Consider the following 17,869-nt stretch of genomic DNA (forward strand, 5'->3'; position numbering starts at 1 on the left):
GATAGATTTCTCCTGAGGCCTTTCTCCTCGGTCTGCAGATAGCCGCCTTCTTGCAGCTCTCCCATGGCTTTTCTTTGTGTGCAGGCCTCCCTGTTTCTCTTCCTCTTATTAAGGTTACCAGTCTTATAAATGAGGGCCCCACTCTTGTGACCTCTTTTAATCTTAATTTCCTCTTTAAAGGCCCTATTTACAAATAGTCTCAGTGAGGGTTGGGGCTTCCACATATGAATTTGGGGAGGACACCGTTCAGTTCGACAATCACTGTAGTCACTCCAGCTCTCATACGGGTACTGTTTGCATTGTGTATCTTTTTCCATCCTTTTGCTTTCAGCCTATTTATGTGTCTGAATCTAAAGTAAGTCTCTTACAGAGAGCATTCAGTTGTATTTGGTATTTTTATCTAGTTTGACAACCTCTGCCTTGTGATAGGAATGTTTAATGAGGGGTGCATGGCTGGCTCAGTCAGTGGAGCATGTGACTTTTGATCTAGGGGTTGTGAGTTCGAGCCCCACATTGGGTATAGGGATTACTTAAAAGTAAAATCTTAAAAAAGGTGTTTAATGAATTTGTACTTAATGTTGTTATTGATATGGTTGGATTTCTGTCTGCCATTTTGCGTTTCTATATTCATTTTGTTTTGTTCCTCCTCGTCTGCAGAAGATATGTCTCATATACCATTTCCTTTTGTTTATATTTTACTATATTTTAAAGTTATTTCTTAGTAGTTGCTCTAGGTATTATAATATTCATCTTTATCACAAACTACTACTTCATTCCATACTTACTATGATTTAATATAGTTCCACTTCGTACCCCTTCCTTTGTGTTGTAATTATTATATGTATCATGACTCTACATGTATAAAAACTGAATGATACAGTGTTATATCTATTGCTTTATACAATTTTATATGTATGTTTTAAAATATTTTTATTGAGCTGTAATTTACATCGTATACAGTTCACCCACTTGAAATAATTCAGTAATTTTTTTGTATGGTCAGAGACTTGTGCTGACCACGTGGAGACCACAGTCCATTTTGGAACATTTCCATAATTCCACAAAGAAACTTCATACCCGTTAGCAGTCATACCCCATTGCCTGTCAGTACCACTCCCTCCTAGCCCCTAGGCAGCCATTAATATGTCTCTATAAATTTGCCTGTTCTGGGCATTTCATATAAATGGAATCATATAATATATGGACTTTTGTTTCTGGATTCTTTTGCTTAGCATAATGTTTTCAAGGTTCATCCATATTATAACATGTATCATTACTTCAGTCCTTTTATGGCTAAATCATATCCCATTGTATGGATAGACAATACTTATCCATTCATCAGTTAATGAGTATTTGGGTTGTTTTTACTTTTTGTCTCTTGTGAATGCTGCTGCTGTGAGCATTGGTGTATAGGTTTTTGTGTGGATGCACATCCTGTGTTTTTAAAAAGAGAAGAGAGGAGAAAAAATAGATTTAGAGAGTCTTTTATTCTAACTCATGTTTTTACCATTTCTAGTTCTATTTTTTTTTTTTTCAGTGGATATATGGGGTCATTTCCTTGCTCTGATATAGCTCCATTCCTTCCTTTATCCTCTGTCCTATTATTTTCATATATATTACACCTCAGTATGTTACAGGCTCAACCATACAATTTTACAATTATGTAAATTGCTTTAAGTTATTTGAGAAAAGAGAAAATATATACTCTATTAGAATTACCAATGCAATTAACTTCACCAGTTTTGTTTTTTTTTGTTTTTTTGTGTTTTTGGTTTGGTGTCACTTTCTTTTAGTCTAAAGAAATTTTTTTTTTCTACTCTGGTTAGGTATACTTAATGAATTGTCTGAATCTTTTTTTATTTGGGGGAGTGTATTTTGCCTTCATTAGAACAATAGTTTTATGAGACAGAGAAATTTTCTTACAGTACTTTAAATATGTCATCCCCTTACTTCTGTCCTTTGTTGTTTTTGACGCAAAGTCAGCTGTTAATTTTACTGTGCTTCCCCTGTATTCAAGGAGTTCTTTTTCTCATTACTTTCCATATTTTCTGGTTTTGGCTGTCAATAGTTTGACTAAGATGTGTCTAAGTGTAGATCTCTCTGGATTTATCCTACTGGAGTTTACTGAGCTTCTTGAATGTGTAATATTTTCTTTTGAATTTGGGAAATTTTCAACGATTATTTCTTTAAATATTTTTTCATTCCTTCTGTGACTTTGTCTGTTGGTACACGTGATAATGCCCTGCACTGATATTTTTTCCCTTCCATCTCAGATTATCTTGAGTGAAATTTTCATTTCAGTTCTTGTAATTCTCAAATCCAGAATTTCCATTTGGTTCCTTTTCATAATTCGCATCTTTTTATTGATGCTTTCTATTTGATGAGTTATTGTCATTATACTTTTAATTCTTTAAATATGATTTAGTTTTTGAGCATTTTTCTGAGAGCTTTTTAAATGTCTGGCTCATTTGCCAATTTGTTGCTTGGCTGAATATATTTAGACTTCATGTTCTGTGATGTTGGCTTTTCCTGATTGTTTGCTACCAAGGTTGCTGCTGTTTTGAGAAAGCCCTAGACTTGGAATTTTCAGGGTGCCACTCTAAATAAAGTCAGACCCAGTATTTAAAGCTTGCCCCATCATGATACAATTTGCCGCAGAATAAGGAGGAAAGGGGAATGGAGCAGACTCAGGCTAGAACTTCATCAACATCCACTGTTCTTACTGAGAGATTCAGTAGGTTTTTCTTGAATAAATGCTTTTCAATATGTTGTATGTCTTTCATCAATTTCATTGTTGGGGAATGGTTTCAGTTGGGATTGCATTAAATATATAGATTTACTTGGGGAGGATTGTCACTTTAATAATATCAAGACCTCTAAATTATGAACATTGTATCTCTCCCTTATTGAAATCTTCTTCAATTTCCTTTTATAAAGTCTTATAATTTCTTGTTAAATTTATTCTTATGTGTTTATTTTTTGAAGCTATTATGATGGACTTGAAATTTTCATTTTCTGTTTTTTGCCGCTATTATATATAAATGGGTTTTGAATCCTGCGGCCTTGCGAAATTCAGTTAATAGTTTTGGTAGCTTTTTTTTGCAGATTCCTCAGGGTCTCCTACATGCACAATCATGTCTGCAAAAAGAGACAGTTATATTTCTCTACAACCCGTATGCCTCTTCTTTCTTATCCTTTATTGTACTGGATAGGACCTCCAGTACAACTTTAAATAGAATTGGTGAGAGCCGGCATTCTTGTTTTGTTTATTGTGTTAGGTACAAAGCACTGAACCTTTCGTTATTGAGTTATTAGCTATAAATGTTTCATAGATGCCCTTAATCTGCTTTAGGAAGTTATTTTCATTTCCCGATTTACTGAGAGCCCTTATGAGAATCTGTTGAATTTTATTAAATGCTTTTTGCATATTATTGAAATGATCATAGGGTTTTACTCATTCTATTAATATGGTTAATTACACTGATACATCCTAGGGTGTTGATAAACCAGTCATACTGCTGGGATAAATTTCAGTTGGTCATGATGTATTGTTATTTTAATAAATTGTTTGCTAATATTTTGTTAAGGATTTTTGCTTCTGTGTTCCTGATCGATATTGGTTTATATTTCTCTCGTGATATATTTTGTGTGGTTTTGGAATGTGAGAAATACTAGTCTCATATAATGAATTAGAAAATATTTCTTTTCAATTTTTTGGAACAGTTTTTGCAGGATTAGGTTTATTTCTTTCGTAAATGCTGATATAATTCATGGGCCAGAAGATTGGTTGGTTGGTTGGTTGGTGGTTTTTCTTAATGGGAAGGATTCTAATTATAAATTTCTTCAGTAGCTAAAGGGCTATTTCAAATTTTCTATTTCTTCATGGGTTGGTGTTTGTAATTTTTGCCTTTCAACAAATATGTCCCTTTTCTTAGGTTATCAAACTTTTTGGTACTAATATTCCCTTATTATGTTTTTAATGTTTGTATGCTAGGTAGTGTTGTGCCCTCCTTCATTTTTTTATATTAGTAATTTGTCTTTTTTTTTCTTCCCTAGATTAATCTGGTTAGCAGTTTATCAATTTTATTGATCTTTTCAAAGAACTAGTTCTTGATTTTTTTTGTTTTTCTGTTTTCTGTTGATTTTCTTTTTAAGAAGTTTCTCTGTGCTTTGGGTTTTTTTTAATTTGCTTTTATTAATAGTTTCTTAAGGTCAAAGCTTAGATTATTGATTAAGGCCTATCTTCTTTACCAATATAGCCATTTAAAACTATACTTTTACCTTTGTAACTGTTTTAGTTTCATGCTGCTACTTTTGGTATGTTTTCATTATAATGTAGTTCAAATTATTGTCTAATTTCCTTTAGAAATTAATAGAAATTTCTATTAATAGAAATGTTATCTTTGAACCAATGAATATTAATAGGTGTGTTGTTTAATTTTCAAGTAATTGGGTTTTTATGATCTGTTTCTGATTTATAATTTCATTTTGGTCATTGAAGGTATCCTATATGATTTCTGTCTTTTTAAATGTATTGAGACTTGCTTGATGGCTCTATGTATGGATTCCCAGTAAATGCACTTGAAAATAATGTATAGTTTGCTATTGTTGGGTTTAGAGTCCTATAAATATTCAGTCATGGTGGTTGATAGTGTTATTTAAATCTGTGTTTTTGCTGATTTTTGGCTAATTTTATCAATTGCTGAGAAGGGTATCAGAATAACCAACTATGCTTGGGGAATTGTTCATTTCTCAGTTATTGAGCACATACATACCAATGATGTTGTCTTCCTGAATAATTGACCCTTTTATTATTATATGGTGGCCTTCTTTATCTCCTGTAATATATTTACTTTTGAAATCTATTTTGCCCAATATTATACAACCACTCAGGCCTTCTTATGCTTACTGTTTGCATAGTATCTCTTTTTCTCTCCATTTTCTTTTAACCTGTATATTTTTATTTTCTATCTGTTTAGATAGTATATGTTTGGGTCCCTATTAACCATTCTGAAAATTTTGCCTTTTAATTAGACTTCTTTTGAGAATATGTTCCACTTTCTTCTTCATATATCAGGTAATTTTGGATTGTATCCTTATTACTATGAATGTTAAGTTCTGGGGATTCTGGGTTCTGTTATGTTTCTCTGTTAAATGTTATTTCCATTGTTTTAGGTCATTTTTTTGGCTGGGTTTAGGTTGTAAACTGTTTCTTGGGTGGCAGCTCTGGTCTGCATTTAGATAGGTTGTATTTAAGAGACTGCTTTGAATCTTTTCTCAGCATCAATTGTGAACAGAGTTTGGGGATCTCTTCTCTTTTTCTCTTGGAGGATTATCCCCTCTCTCTTTAATATTTCTGACTCCCTGGCTTTCCCTTATTAATTCTCAAAGACAGAAAGACTGGGTTTTTCCACTTGTGCCTGTGCTGCTTTTGTGTCACCCTGTGGACGGTATGTCACAGCTGAAAAACCTTGAGTATGGAAACTGATTTGCATAGTTACTTATTTCCTTTCCTTCAAGAGCATGTGCATTTCCCATCAGAGTCTGTCAACTTCTGTTCACTCTCCAGTTCCTTCAGGCATTTGTGGGGTTTTTTTGTTTAAGATTTTATTTATCCATTTTGAGAGAGAGCGAGCTTGAGTGCTCATGAGCAGGGGGAGGGGCAGAGGGACAGAAAGAATCCCAAGCAGACTCCATGCCCAGTGCAGAGCCCAACACAGGGCTCAGTCTCACAACCCTGAGATCATAATCCAAGCTGAAATCATGAGTCGGATACCTAACCGATGCAGCTCCCCCCCCCCCCCCCCCCCGGCACCCCCTGCAGTTGCTTTTTATAGTTGTTTTCTGCAAGGAGGAGTGTGGTACTCTTGTAGGGTCTTGAAGTAGATGTCTGTCCTTTTCCATTTTTTTTTTTTTCTTAAGACTTTATTAGAGTGTGAGCGAGCGAGCACAAGCAGGGGGAGCAGCAGAGGGAGAGGGAGAAGCGGACTCCCCACTAAGCAGGGAATCCAGTGTGGGGCTTGATCTCAAGACCCTGAGATCATGACCTGAGCCGAAGGCAGCTGCTTAACTGACTGAGCCACCCAGGCGTCCCTATTGTTTTCCATTCTTAAATCCCCTCACTTCCCAAACTTGTATTTCAGTGAGACATAATTTTTTGTCTTCTTTTCCTTTCCCCCTTCTTTATCAGTCTCATATGTATTTTTTCTTTTACACTTAGTTCAAATATTTTGTACACTCAGCTCAAACAAGGTTCAGGAGAATAGTATAAGAAATTGGAGCTATGGTATTTAAAGAATTTTATAGCCCAAGTGCATGCTGAGTTATTAAATATAAAGGACAAAACTAAAACCACATACCTAATGGACTGTTTGTATTTACTTTGAGTAACTATAAATATGAAAGCCAGATGTTACCAAAGATAAGCTGTAATGCGTGTGATATTCCCAATGCATTAATTTTTTCCCCAGTTTTTACCAGTTGGTATTTTAAATGTTCAGTTAGGTATAATTAAGCTACATTAATACTGTTCTGTACTTTATGTACTGTTTATATGTCCCATTTTATGTGCATGAATGATATTGTTTTACTGATTTCTTTATATCCAAGGTAAAATCCACTGATAGCTGCCTCTTCTTTATTAAGTGCTTTGATGACACTATTCATGGCTTCAGGGTTCCTAAGAATAGCCTTCAACAGTCAAGAGAGGTAATTTTATGGATTCATTTATCTTTCATAAAACTTAACATTTAAAATCCGAATATAAGATCGATTCAATATTAACATCTAAAATCTTGTTGACTGTACCTTTTTAATGGGGGTGATTATATGAAGCTTGAAATTTGGCTTATGTATTAATATCTTTATCAACATGTACCTGCAGGTATTTTCTGTTCATAATTATCTTTATTTTGATTTTGTGAATCATTTTTGGAAAAAAAAATCCTGAATGATTATGTAGTCTGCCTCTTAATTTGTAGGTGCAGAAACTGAAGCCAGTAAGATTGAAGTGCTCTCTCAAGGTCACACAGCTTACAGGTTTCAAAACCTGGCTTCAGCTTAGGTGTTCTGATTTATTACAGTATAGCTCAGCCTTCCTTTGTGGTAAATTGAACAACAGCAGCAAGCAAGCAAATTGGGATTGATGTGGCAGATATTCATAGCGCAGTTATTTGATGGAGACTCCATGTTCCTTTAGATCAAAGGACTATTTGTAGACCTGTCTTATTTTTTGTAAATTATGTAAGGGGTTAAAAGAATCTGTTTTCCCAAGTGGTTAACTTTGGCCCTGCAAGGAACCCTAAGCGATCTAAATCCTGACTCTCTGACCATATCATAAAGTGGTAAAATTTGACCTTGAGTGATGCTGTAAGAAATGAGGAGGAAGTAACACATATTTTTAGGGCAAATATTCTTTTTGTGAAATCACTGATATTTTAACAACATTCATAAAAGCTAAAACATCAAGGCAATTGTTGGCTTTCTTATAACTCGATTACAAGTTAGTAAAACTGTATTTCTGGGTATATTAGTATACAATAACATATCCAACAGTGTTGAGAATCTAAGTGAAAAAATTTCCACCCGTTACTCAGCTTTTATAACGTGTGTCTTAATATTATTGAATATGTAAACTTATAGATGATACGTTTTAAAGAATTAGGAAATTTTTTTATCCAGAAATGTCGTGGACAGGAGACCTGCATCATTCTTTTGTTGTTGGTTGGTTTGGGTATCTTTTGTTTTTTTGAGCCTAGAATATTTCCTTTATGTAAATTTTATGCTTTCTAAATCATTGTCATATCACCTCTTTTGAGTAAAAATGCATTTCACTTTTATTTAAATTCTTGGATTATTTCAGGACTGGCTGGAAGCAATAGAAGATCATTCTGCTTATAGCACTCACTACTGTTCCCAGGACCAGCTGACTGATGACGAAGAGGAAGATGCAATTTCAGCTGTAGACTTGAAGGAATCCTTAGAGGTATATAGAAAAACCAAACCTGACTTTTATAGCTAACTCTGTCACCAAGAATTGTTTTTTCAAATGTGAGGTTTTGAAATTAAGAAATCTGACAACAATGGAGGTAAAATTGCTCTTTGTCCACTAATGTTTTATGCTATTTATAGTGTCTGTTATGAGGATACTATCAAATGTCTCTGTAGGTAATGCTCTAAAGATACGAGCCTGTGCCCATACGTATCTTTTTTGGTTAAAAATTTTCCATTGCTGTAATCAGGTTGTCATTCTGTTTGAAAACTGCTGCCAGTAGGGGGAGCATGCAGAGCTTGACTTGCTGCCCTTTATGACTTCACTGCATATTTCAGAGTTTAAATAATGCAACCATAGTGATACCTTTCCTGGCTGGTAATTTCATTTAAAACGACTTGTGATCTGTAACTTCATTGATTAGAGGTAAGATAAAACATCAGTAATAAAAGGACAGGCCTTTATCTGAAGTGACATCAGTGTCTTAGCCATAGAGAAATAATCAGCATGTGTTATCGAAGTGAAATAGGTATTTTTTTTCCTGGGCATTAGTTTTCTGGCTGTGCCTTTTAAGTGGGAATTGGGTTTGGAAGAATTGGAACTACAAAAGGATGATGGAGTTTCAGTCCAAATAATTATGTCAGAACGTATCAATTTGCCTACTAAATTTAATCTTTTTTTTAATCTTTTTTTTTTAATTAAGTGAATTGGTTGCAGGATTTGAATGTTTCTAAATCAACAACTTTAATGAAGTTAAGTTTGCTAATACCTAAGGAGTTTTATTGACTTAAGGACTTGTAAACTGAAATCAGAGATTTTGGCTTTTTCGATCCCTAATCCTATTTTATAATGGAACATTAAAAATTTGAGCTCTTCCGTGTTTCGTTGAAGACATTGCCGGAATTTATTGACATTCGCTTTACTAGTTCTACTTCTATTTTTTTTTTTTAAAGCCTAATGTAGTGTGACAACCATAAACACAATTTTCAGATCTGTGAACTTTGCAAAAATAACATCTACCAGAGCATCCAAATAGCATTAAAACTGGGTAAATAAAGAATGTTTACGTATCTATGGCCAGAATCATGTTAAACAAGTAAACAAAAAAACAAAAATTGTGCTAAATATTTTAACTTTCAGTCAGTATTCCCTACGTGAAAAGAAATCCTTTCCTATTTATCCTCAAAATAAGGTAAATGATAAAACCTGGAAGGACTTACAAAGCATACCAATCTTTCCTAGGATATGGTAATTTTAAGACCTTTTTAATGGTAGCTACAGGTAAAATAAAAGCATATTAACTTGCATATCATTAAAAAAAACTGTCTTGAAAAAATGTTTCTTCTTTGGCATAGTTATCAATTTTTCATGTTATCAACTTCAACTGTACCTTTTATTCACTTGAATATCATGCTCTTATGTTAACTTTAAAACCATGAAGTTTTTGCCTTCTGGATTTTTATAGCAACCTGAAGTCGGGGAAAGTTACAGCATGTTTAGCACTTTCAAGTTTTGCAGGTTATAAACATATTTCTGTCCAACAAAATTTGCTAATTCTGTGAATCTTGACTGTGTCTCAACTTCTGAAGTTTGGTCCAAATATAGGTTAAAATCTGAAATGAGCTGTGAAGTATGTTGAATTGTAGCTTGTGGTAGATTGGCTCCAGGATGCCTTTGATCATTGGATTCTTAAGTTGTAAGGATATTCTGAGACCTATTTGTGAAATGAGATCTATGCTAGATGTTTATAGACTTCTAAAGGAAATTAGGAACTCGGATTATAATACTGTAAAACCATCTGAATCAACATAAAACTAACCTTATTTCCTCAACACGGTTTGGACAAGACATTATGGGGGGAAAAATGTCCCCACTGAAAAAGTGACCAGGTTATATGATGTTTTTGGTCTTGTTTTATCTCCACCCAAAATGAGGACCTCCCACAATTGAAAACAGTTTTTCTCTTATCTCTTTGTCACTGCCTTGAGGTTAGGTCTCCAGAGAGAAAAGTGTAAGACATATCATAGAAATATTGGCCTTATGGTTGTGGCCTTAATGACAACTTGAAAATATTTCAAATATGAAAATGGTAAGACAAATTCAAGCATGGTGTTGGTGTAGAAATGCTGTCCAATGCGATAGCTACTAGATTTAGCTATTTATACTTAATTTAGAATTAAAAATTCAACTCCTTTTAACTTAGCACAGTTCAAGTGCTCAGTAGTCACATGTGGCTACCACTTTGGACAGTACAGTGTAGAATGCTTCCATCATTGTAGAATGTACTATGGGATAAAACTGGGATAGGCTCTTAGATTTGGGGTGGCACAAGGAAAGTGGGGGTTTCATTTGTTGATGATATCTCGAATCTATAGGATCTGAACTCAGTGTTGTAAGGATTTAATGAGCAGAAGATGCTAAATTTTAATGAGAAAGTGGTATCAGACTTCCCTGACTTAAGCATAAAGGATGCCTAGTTAAAATGAGTGTGCTGGAAGATGAATGTACATCAACATGGGGCTGATAAATACAGATTGGTACAATCAATACAAGAACGAGACTGATTTATATATATTGATATATCTAAGACTTATGGTTAAGTGAAAAGGGCAAGGTATAAAATGATGTATCTAAAATGCTACTACCTGGGAGAAAAAAAAAAAGGGTCATACGCATACGTTTGTGTAGGCTTATATCATCCCTGGCAAGATGAGAAATTATTAACAGAAATTATTGCTTTGAGGCTGGTAAGGGGGGAAAACGGGCTGTAGGACTGATAGATATGTGAGAGAGAGTTGCCGCCTTCTCTCTGTATCCTTTCATTTAATTTTTCTTAATTTTGTGTAAATATCTGTTGCAAAATAACACATTAAGAAGATTACAGAGCCAGGGCCATAATGATCCCCAGGTACCAAGAAGAATAAATGTGCTATGTATTGACTTAGATTGAGGGGAGATGGATTTGGCTGGAGGTAGGGAGCCTTGGAGGTGAGCACTGGGGCACCAGTACTCGCAATCCTGGCTGTTTTCTGCAAAGAGGAAGGTCATCAGGGTTCTGTAATATATTCTCTAAAAAGTTTATAATAAAATGAATGTATTTTATGTCTTCAATTTGACATGTTCTGACAAATGTATATACCGTTCGTAACCACCACTTCTCTCAAGATACGTTTTTATCACCTCGGAAAGTTCCCTGGGGCCCCTTCCCAGGCAATGCACTTCACCTCCATCGCAGACAACCCCTGATCTGCTTTCCGTCATTATAGTTGGTATCAGTTTTCCCTGTTCTAGAATTGCGTGTAATTGGAATTATACTGTATGTGCTCATTGGTACCTGTCTTCTTTCACTCACTATGTTGTATCAGTAGTTTGTCCCTTTGAATTGCTTGAGTAGAGACAATCTGCTTCTGTTCTTAATTAACCACATGTGGATTCTCTGTAGCAAATAACCTGGAATATATGACCTCTCCCCTACCCTATTCAGTCCTCCATAGCCCTTGATAATACATTTTTGAGCTGTTTTTCTAAGCCAGGGATAATAAAGTGACTTAACATCAAGTTAAAACGGCCAATATCTGGGTGGGAAGAAGTAAGAGCAGGAGGCCTGTGTTGTGAATGTGCTCAGTAGCTCACCTGGGTGCCTCCTGCCTTCTGGGCCCTGAGTCTGTGGATACCACTCTGTTCTTGAGTTCTGTACCCAGATAACTTGGGTTTAAAATATCGCCACGCCTGGGAATTAGGTCATTGCTCATAGTGGGATCCTGTTTACTTAGAATTAAAAAAAAAATTAAAACTTAAAAAGAATGAGTGACATAAGGTGAATGGCCTGGAAGTTAAGAATGGGATACCATGCTGAGCTCTGCAAAGAACTTCTGAACATTAACCTTCCTAAATAGATTTTTACGTTTTCCTAATATAACTGATAGCTGCTAAGGGGAAATTATAGCAAATTGGAGGATGCGTACATATTATTTGTATTAATAACCTCTTTCTGTTTGTTTAACCTTCAAACCCACACCAGTTGTTTAGAACAGAAGACACGTTATACCTAATTATTAAACAGAATGTGTAGGTCAAATCTTCTCCAGCTGATCTAATATATACCTTTTATTAAAACAAGTAAATCCTCGAACAGGGAGGCTCTTTTTAGTAACTGTCAGTCAGGTAGGTGTGCTAAGGGAAGATGAATAGGATTCAAGTATTTGAGGGTGATGTTACGGAGAACGTTCTTGTGTTTATTACCCCAGGAACTCTATCCTGTTCATTACAAATTCCCAGTCTGCAGATGAAGCCAGGGCTTTGCTTTTACGCATCCAGCGAACTTTCACCATAGAAAAGAGAGAAAACAGTAGCATTGACTTGTGAATGGGCAGGAGTATTAACTGTGTGTAGAGGAGAAATGACAATTTTCTGTTAATAAATTATGAGTGATACATTTGGTTGCAGTGCATGTTTCAGTTGGTATTTACGGGCTGTGTCTGAAAAAGTGATCCAGCACCCCAGTTCCCTTTCTGTGGTGTTTTAAATTGTGTAGTGTAGGTATTTTCCCTCTTCAAAAAAAAAAAAAAATGAATTTTTATGTCGTTAGAGCTCTCAACACAGAGTAATGTAGATTTTAAAGAGAACGTTGCCTGTCACTGAGTTGTACCATGAATAATTCTGCTGTGGTTGAGCTGAGCTTCATAAGCACTAAAAATTTTATAAGGTGAAAAAGGAGAAAACGCTGCCTACCTGTGTCCCTTTGTCATGTAGGACTGGTTTAGGAAGAGCAAAAATGTTTAGTGACGAGCCAGTTGGGATTAGGAGTACAAAGTGGGGAATTCATAAGGATAAATTATTACTCTACCTACAGCAATGTGATTCTAATATGAACAAACTCAAGGTTCTCAGAATAAACATTTCTCATTGCCATAACCAACTGACTTTACAATGATAATTTTCTTGCTTATTTTTCCTACCTCTTGAAAGAATAACTATAAATAAAACTAACATCAAAATTACATTGTTAATATAATCAATGTGACTTTTCATTTTGGACTTCTGGATCTTGACTAAGATGGGTGGAACTTGTGTCATAAAACTGTTTTGCTTTTAGGGATCTAAAAATGTAGAAGCTTCAAAGTGCAAGAAGAATGCTTCCTATAATTGACTTTATCTTATTTTTATAAGCTTTGATTTACTAAGAAAGTGTCCTTACTGATCTGCTTTTGTGGACTTAGATGGCTGAATGAAAATCAGCTGTGGTTTCTAAATATTTCTACCATCTAGATTTTTTTTTCACAAAAACAGTTTTTAAAATATATTCTTAAGGAATGCATTTTATAATTCCTCGATGAATTTAATCAAGTCTACAAAAAGGATAAATCGGGAAAAATCTAACTCAGATGTATATGGTATAATGAGTTCTTAGAAGCAGTGAATGCAATTGCATATTGTCTACATGACAAATGTTGAATGTATTTAAAATTTAGAAAGATTTCTTTAAATCTGTATGTGATTAAATGCAATATTCAATTTCTAAGGAAATTTTCTCTCATCTTTTTCTCTCTGTTAAGAGTGTATCGTAATTATTGTATATCCACATATGAACTTAAAGTCTTGATAGAAACAGTAAAGCATATATACTGTAAAAATCCTTTATTAGTAAGTTTTAATTTTGCTTTTTGTTTTTGTTTTCCCAGAAAGCACGGACATGCCAACAGAAACTAGATAGGGAAATTTCCACCTTTCTGAAAATGATTAAGGAGTGTGACATGGCTAAAGGTAAAAAAAAAAAAAAAGTTGGGGGCAAACTACCAAATAACACCCACTGTTTAACACAACCCATTATCCTATATGTTGCTCCTTTGTAAGTTTGTTTGCCATACATGTTAGATAATTTTCAGTTTTGAATTCAAAATTATGTTTGATAAGACTATTTTGAAATTTTAAAAAAGCTATTTCAAATTTCTTCTCATGGAGGAGGCTTGGTTTGTAGATTAATATTTTATTGTTTAAAGAAAAGGAAAAAAGTTAACATTTTGGGGCTATAAATTCGTTTTGGCTACGTATTGAGACTCCTACTTATGAATCCCAGAAGACTTTAATTTTAAACTGTCTTGGGTTTGAATCCTTGTTCTGCCAGTTACCAGTTGTTACTTTGAACAGTACATTTAACTTCTCTGAGTCTCAGTTTCCCCATCTGTAAATGAAGGGGTTGATTGTTCTCAGGTCTTAGACTTTTATGATTCTGTGAATGTCTATGTGACCTTGACTGTCTAATGGTTAATCTGTCTTTCAGTAGTAACTTTTTATGTCTTCAGTCTCCACTGGTTATGAATCATCAAGAGTTGACTATTCCAAAAGTCAGAATAACAATACAAAATCAAAATTCAATACAAAAATTACATATCAAGAAAAAAGTATTACTTTGTTAATTAAAAACTGTGTTTCTTAGACTTCAGACTTCTCACCATTGCTTTAGATTTCAGCTATGATGGGTTTATAAATAACTTCACTGAAATTTAATTGATTCAGTTGTCTGAGTTTATCAGTTTTAATGACGAGCTAGTTTCCCTCTATGGACTTCTCACTTTAGTTTATATATGCCTAGGGAATGCAAAGAAATGCTAATATTAGAATAAATTGAACACAGATCTGTCCAAATGGTCCTTGGGCATCCCTTTACGTCAGGTCCATAATCATTTATTTGTATTAGTGGTGATAGCTTTGAGAAGGACAGCAATTAATTCATTTTGATTATTGTGGGCTGGAATATTATATTACTTAGCACTCTTCATCCTCAGTGGACTTTTTAAATAAGAGTAACTTCATTAGATATTAATTCAGTCTAAAATGTACCTTGGTGAAGTGTACCCTTCAGTGGTTTTTAATATATTTACAGTTATGCAACTCTGACTTTAAAACACCATCTTCAAGAACTGTCAAAAGTAGGAAGAGATGCTAATGATATTTAAAAAATGTAGGAAATGTCCAGAGTTAGATGAAATATAAGGATTAATTCCTTTAACACGGACCAAAAAAGGAAATTACATCAGAACTACAACCAAATTAAGTTGTTTTTTTTTAAACTTTGAGATCTCTTGGTTCAGATTATCTGTATGACATGTCACTCATAATGATAGTATGCCTCATTTGCGTTTCTAGAGATATGTGTAATATTCAGTATAACAAAAGAGATATTTCAGACAGTGCCATCTGGGAAACTGTGAGATGTCTGATGATCTGACAATGCTATTTCATATATCTATAATGAAATTCAGAAGATTTATACACAATTGTAAACATTATTTGCTGCAAGATGGGTGTAGATAGATAAATCTGCATATTACATAAATAGTAAATGGGGTTAAGATGATTTCATGAGTGGAATTAAAGAGTTGAAGGTAACTGAGTTACCTTAATGCCAAGGGATTGTGCAGAGTAATCTCGCACCATGTGTTTTATTGCTGATAGATAGTAGCTGATAAATATACATCCTGCTCCAAACCGTCTACATAAGTTTGCCAATAACTTCTCAAAATGGAGAACTAAAATGTTTGTGGACAGAATCCAGACCTTGTGGTTGTGATTGTTAGTTGTCTTACATTTTAATACAAAATTATGTGAACTTTAAGACTGCCCTCCGTTAGGTCTTATTCCACCTTCTGCATACTAGTTCGGCTCTGTGTCCCGTCAAATCCAGGTCATAGCAAGAGCCTCTTCTGTGGTCTCTGCCTTTGGGACCTCCTGCGTTCCATCCCGGAAGGGAGTCCAGAGCCTTTTAGGAACTCTTACAACTCAGATTCTGTGACAATACTGCATTATTGCTGCCAGGTTAATTTTAGAGTAGTACTTTTTTGATCATAAAACTTTTTCCCCATTAAAAAACAATGTTTCATGGGAGTTTGAAACTATAGAATTAAATATAAACTTTTTATCCTGGCATTTAAGAACTGTCAGAGCCCAATCACAAACACATTTTTCAGTTTATTTATAATTACAGATCTTCCACAACTTAATAAGGGGGTTATATCCTGGTAAGCCCATTGTAAATTGAAAGTCTCGTAAGTTGAAAATGCATTTAACATACCTGACCTACTGAACATCATAACTTAGCCTAGCCTACCTTAAACATGATCACAACACTTCCATTAGCCAGCAGTTGGGCAAAATCATCTGATACAAAGCCTGTTGTTTTTTTTTAATATTTATTTATTTATTTTAGAGAGTGCACAAGCATATGCTTGCCTTCAAGCACAAGTGTGGGGGGAGGAACAGAGTGGGAGGGAGAGGGAAAGGGAGAGAGAACCCCAAGCGGACTCCTTGCTGAGCACAGAGCTGCATGCAGGGCTCAATCCCATGACCCTGAGATAATGACCTAAGGCGAACCAAGAATCCGACACTTGACCAACTAGAGCCACCCAGGCGCCCCCAAAGCCTGCTTTATATTCAAGTGTTATGAAAATGCTGAAAATGAAAACAGAATGGATATCTGAGTACAGAACGGTTTTAAGTGTATCAGTGGTTTACTCTGGTGATGGTGTGGCTGACTGGGAGCTGTGGCCCCTGCCGCTGCCCCACATCACAAGAGATTATCATACTGCATATTGCTAACCCAGACAAAGATCAACATTCAGAATTTGAAGTATGGTTTCTATCGACCGTGTTTTGCATTCATAGTATCTATCATTCAGTCAGAAAGTCCTAAGTCAAGCCACTGTAAGTCAGGGACCATCTGTACTCATTCTATGTTTTGGTCCAAAATGTCCACCATTGAAATAGTACTTTATTTCCTTAAACCTAATTTCTGTCTGGGTGAATGCCAGAATTTATGTATCTGGCATTGGCAACATATCCTTCAAGGTTCAGTGACTGTAGTACTAAAACGTCTACTATTTTATCTTTATCAAGAGCATGATTACAAAAACAAAATCACCCAAACTAATAAAACTTTTTGAAGATTTCCTGAAGGCCAGTAAGTCTGTTCTTCCATAAAACCCTAGATTTACCCGTACGTAGTAACCAGGTTTTGCCTAATGTTGTATTGTACATTTAAATTTGATCACATCACTTTATTACCATAGAATTCTTGGAAGTGGAATTTGTGGATAAAAGCATATTAATATTTGTGTGCCTATTGATTCATTGCTAAATTACCTTTTTAAAAAAGATATACTTTATATGCCAACTTTATCGCATACACTTTATTGCAAGTTACTAAATGTAGATAGTGAATCCCTAGTAAAGAAATTAGAATTTCAGTTATCGAAAAGAAAAAATAATCTTAAAGGAAGAGCACTTTTGTTCAACCTACTTAAAACTCTGCTCAAAAATCTTGGCTTTGAGTAAACACACTTCCTGCCTCCTTCACTCTTGTCACCATCATTGTCTTTCACACAGTGTTGAAACAGCCTCCTAACTGGCCCCTCAGATTCTGCCCTTGCCCCTCCAGTGTCTGCCCTAGCGACCCTTCTAAAACACCATCGTATAGTGTTCTTTGCTCAAAACGTCCAGTAGATTCCAGGTTATCTCACTAAGAATAAAAACAAAGTCCTTCTAACGACCCACAAACTCTTCCAGTCCTTTTTGGCCTCTCTCTCCTCATCTCCTAGCTACCCTTGCTTGCTCGTCTTCCAGCCTCCCTGGCCATCTGGCTGCCCCTCAGAGAAGCTGGACATACTCCTGCCTCAGCCTGGGCCATGCTGGCCCTCTGCCAGGAAGACTTTTCTCCAGGGTACTCACATCCTCACCTGCCCAGGTCTTCACTCAAACAGAACCTCTGGCAGTAGACTACAGACTGCATTACTGGGCCTTCCTTGCCCTCAGACTTCTGATTGGATTCAGCAAAAGGGAGACCCTGTCACGGGATTGGTGGAGGGCGTGAGAGCAGTCAGGCAT

The 17,869-nt window shown here is 35.2% G+C and overlaps 1 protein-coding gene across 2 annotated transcripts in view; it reads left to right on the forward strand.

The window, feature by feature from the left end:
• OSBPL1A (oxysterol binding protein like 1A) overlaps positions 1–17,869 on the forward strand; it is a 222,853-nt gene that overhangs the window by 78,837 nt on the left and 126,147 nt on the right. Inside the window, exons 1-4 of one of the 2 annotated variants that reach the window (XM_040632634.1) lie at positions 43–287; positions 6,610–6,708; positions 7,862–7,984; positions 13,672–13,753. In XM_040632634.1, the coding sequence (XP_040488568.1) occupies positions 225–287; positions 6,610–6,708; positions 7,862–7,984; positions 13,672–13,753 (367 nt within the window). In that variant the 5' untranslated portion in view covers positions 43–224. Of the gene's footprint in view, positions 1–42; positions 288–6,609; positions 6,709–7,861; positions 7,985–13,671; positions 13,754–17,869 lie in introns of those variants that run through there. The other variant, XM_040632633.1, reaches the window with a different exon arrangement.

This window comes from Ursus maritimus, unplaced genomic scaffold, assembly GCF_017311325.1.
Source record: "Ursus maritimus isolate PB19 unplaced genomic scaffold, ASM1731132v1 scaffold_18, whole genome shotgun sequence".
Taxonomy (NCBI): domain Eukaryota; kingdom Metazoa; phylum Chordata; class Mammalia; order Carnivora; family Ursidae; genus Ursus; species Ursus maritimus.